Source organism: Montipora capricornis, chromosome 1 (genome assembly GCF_036669925.1).
Source record: "Montipora capricornis isolate CH-2021 chromosome 1, ASM3666992v2, whole genome shotgun sequence".
NCBI lineage: Eukaryota > Metazoa > Cnidaria > Anthozoa > Scleractinia > Acroporidae > Montipora > Montipora capricornis.
The window spans coordinates 17,088,373-17,090,872 of record NC_090883.1 but is presented as its reverse complement, the minus strand read 5'-3'; the positions used below and the strand labels follow the sequence as shown (position 1 = coordinate 17,090,872).

The window sequence follows — 2,500 nt, the reverse complement described above, 5'->3', positions numbered from 1 at the left end:
GAAAATTATAGGAATCAAAACTTGCCTTTTCGAAAATTTCACCCAGAAAAAAGGCTCCCGACAATTCTAGGTGACCTTTTCAGGGTAAAAATCCGTTTAAAATGGGCAATTGTACCATGTCTTAGATGTTCGAAAATCCTAGGACAGGCAGGCAAGCAAGGAATTCTACAACAAATGTCCCGAAAATTCTAGATCTCAAATCGTCTTCCGAACAGATAATTTCCGAAAATTGACGTTGGGTGCCCCTGGTTACTGTGCTTTTTGCATCAAAATCGATATCCTGATCCGGTCCACTCGTTGAGAATTGTTTTGAAATCAGTCTCATGAAATTTAAATCGGTATGACTAGCAAATATATATTTCTGAGTACTTAGGCCGTTGAAACTTTCATATCGGCTGTGGTGCAATCTACGTCTTAAGCGTATGCAATGCATTATGCAACATGCAGACTGTTTATCGAGTTCCAATTTATTTTGAACCCTATTGCACAATTTCTTGTTGTTTTTCCCTAGGATGAAATGCTCTGTGGGATTTAGTAACTTCGCGGAAATCTCGGTCTTGGTGATTGACCTTGTTGTCTACGCACATGCCGAAGGTCTTTGACATTCCTCCGCCCTAAACTGTCTCTTCCTTTACTGTCGCCAGTCATTTGAAAGTTTGATCCGCTCCCACTAAGCTCCGTGTTGCTTGAAAATTGCATATTCCGAAATTTTCTTATTTTGCTGCGAAGGCTGAAGCTCTCGTCATCCCGAGCTTTGGCCTCGAAATCACCCTGGCTATGATCATGATAGAACCGTCTTTCTGCTTCCTCATCACTGTCTTTGAAGTCACCATAATCCTCCAAATTATAAGCATCCTCTACTCCGTCTTGCTCTGGCGTCTCACGTACAGTTCCTTCCTCATCAAATCCTCCGTATCCCTTAGCAGCCCCAATTGTATGACCCATCAAAGCATCATACATCTCATCCTGCTGGGCAGCCACTTTTTCTTCGAGATGCGCTGCCTCTTCAAACTTTTTCTGAGCTTCTGATGGTTGTTTCGGTTTACCATCACCAACGGATGTAGCGCTAACAGCATTTACTGGTGATTGACCCCTTGGAGACTGGGTTGGACTAGAACTCGTGAGCTGGTTCATTACTGTAGACTCTTGTTCGTCGTTTAATGGACTACTTGTCAGGGGACTATGTAGCGAGCTCTGGTCTAACATGTCGTGGATTTTTTTAAAGAATTCTTTCTCAGCCTTATAAAGTTCCTGCCGTGCCAAAAAGGCCTTGACCAACTTTCTAGCCGTTCCAAACGCCTTTCTGGCTTCTAAGCGTTCTTTGGATAAAACTGGTGGTTGAAAAGATTGTTTTTCTTGTTTTTGTTCTTTTGCTGCATTGGAAAAGTTCATTTCTGGAATTTTTACTGGATGCTCATAGGATTGATGAAGTTTTAATCTTGTACTGTTTTGTTCCCCAGTTAAATTTTTCATGACACTTTGATGTGCGGCTTTCAAGATGTTTGTTATAAACGCATTGTACTTTCCCAAAAGAGCTTGTGTCTCACTAATCGGAATTCTCTCGTTGGACCTAGCTGAGGAGTAATTGTGTTCTGCATTTGGTAGGTTCTTTCTCCGATCGCCGTCTTTGTTATGTCTTTGCTTTGGAAAGGGGATATCACTGATAAGAATCCCTGAATGGTTATTAGTAGAATTTTCCAGTTTGAGCTCCTTAAAAAGAAGCTCCTTGAAAATCTCCAATTGATGTGCATCAGGTGCATGGGCTAGTTTCTTGAATGAAGTAATGGTCTTATTAGTTTGGGACCCTTTTTCACTTTTTCCTTTATCGACATATTCCGTCTTATTTTCTTGCATTTTTTCAGCTTCCTTTACAGCCATTTCAAGCAAAGTAACCGCATTGCTCAGTTTAGAGTTATTCAGCTGTCTAACATCAGTATTAACGGGATCTCGTCCAACACTGTCCCACACTATTTTCTTGGCCCGAGCAAAAGCTGCTCTGGTTGCATCTGGATTAAATGTCTTACCGTGTTGGACCATACTCCTAAGGTCAGGAAGCAACGAAAACGAATCAGCAAACATTGTTCCTTTATTTCTATCACTTTTGGAAGAAATGTAGGATTCCATAATCTTGTGAAATCCATTGTTTCGGGAATTTGACATATTTTCCAACCGACCATTGATGCTTTCAAGAAGATTCATCGTTTCTTGGAAAGCCCTTTTTGCACTGATTGGCTCGGTCTTGTTTTTCCTAGATTCTCTGTTTCTTGTATTTAGCCCTTTGGCTAGCCTTAGAATGGATAGGAGACGGTTAAGAATCTTTTTTTGGTGCCTGCGATGATAGCGGTGCTTTGGAGGGATTTCCGGTCTCATCACGACTTTGATGACATTTGGAACTTTTCTCACAACGGAATCAATATTCAGCGACTTACCACCGTTTCCCATCTCACGCATGGCATCCGCAAGAAAATTCTTTTTGTCATTCCTCGCATTCGACTTCCCA

At 41.4% G+C, this 2,500-nt stretch overlaps 1 protein-coding gene across 1 annotated transcript in view; it reads right to left on the bottom strand.

Annotated features, from left to right (window-relative positions):
• The window catches only part of LOC138051987 (uncharacterized), a 3,680-nt gene that overhangs the window by 295 nt on the left and 885 nt on the right, over positions 1 to 2,500 (bottom strand). The window contains exon 3 of the mRNA XM_068898337.1: positions 1 to 2,500. This exon is cut by the window's left edge and continues 295 nt beyond it; it is cut by the window's right edge and continues 4 nt beyond it. Coding sequence (XP_068754438.1) covers positions 532 to 2,500 — 1,969 coding nt within the window. The 3' untranslated portion in view covers positions 1 to 531.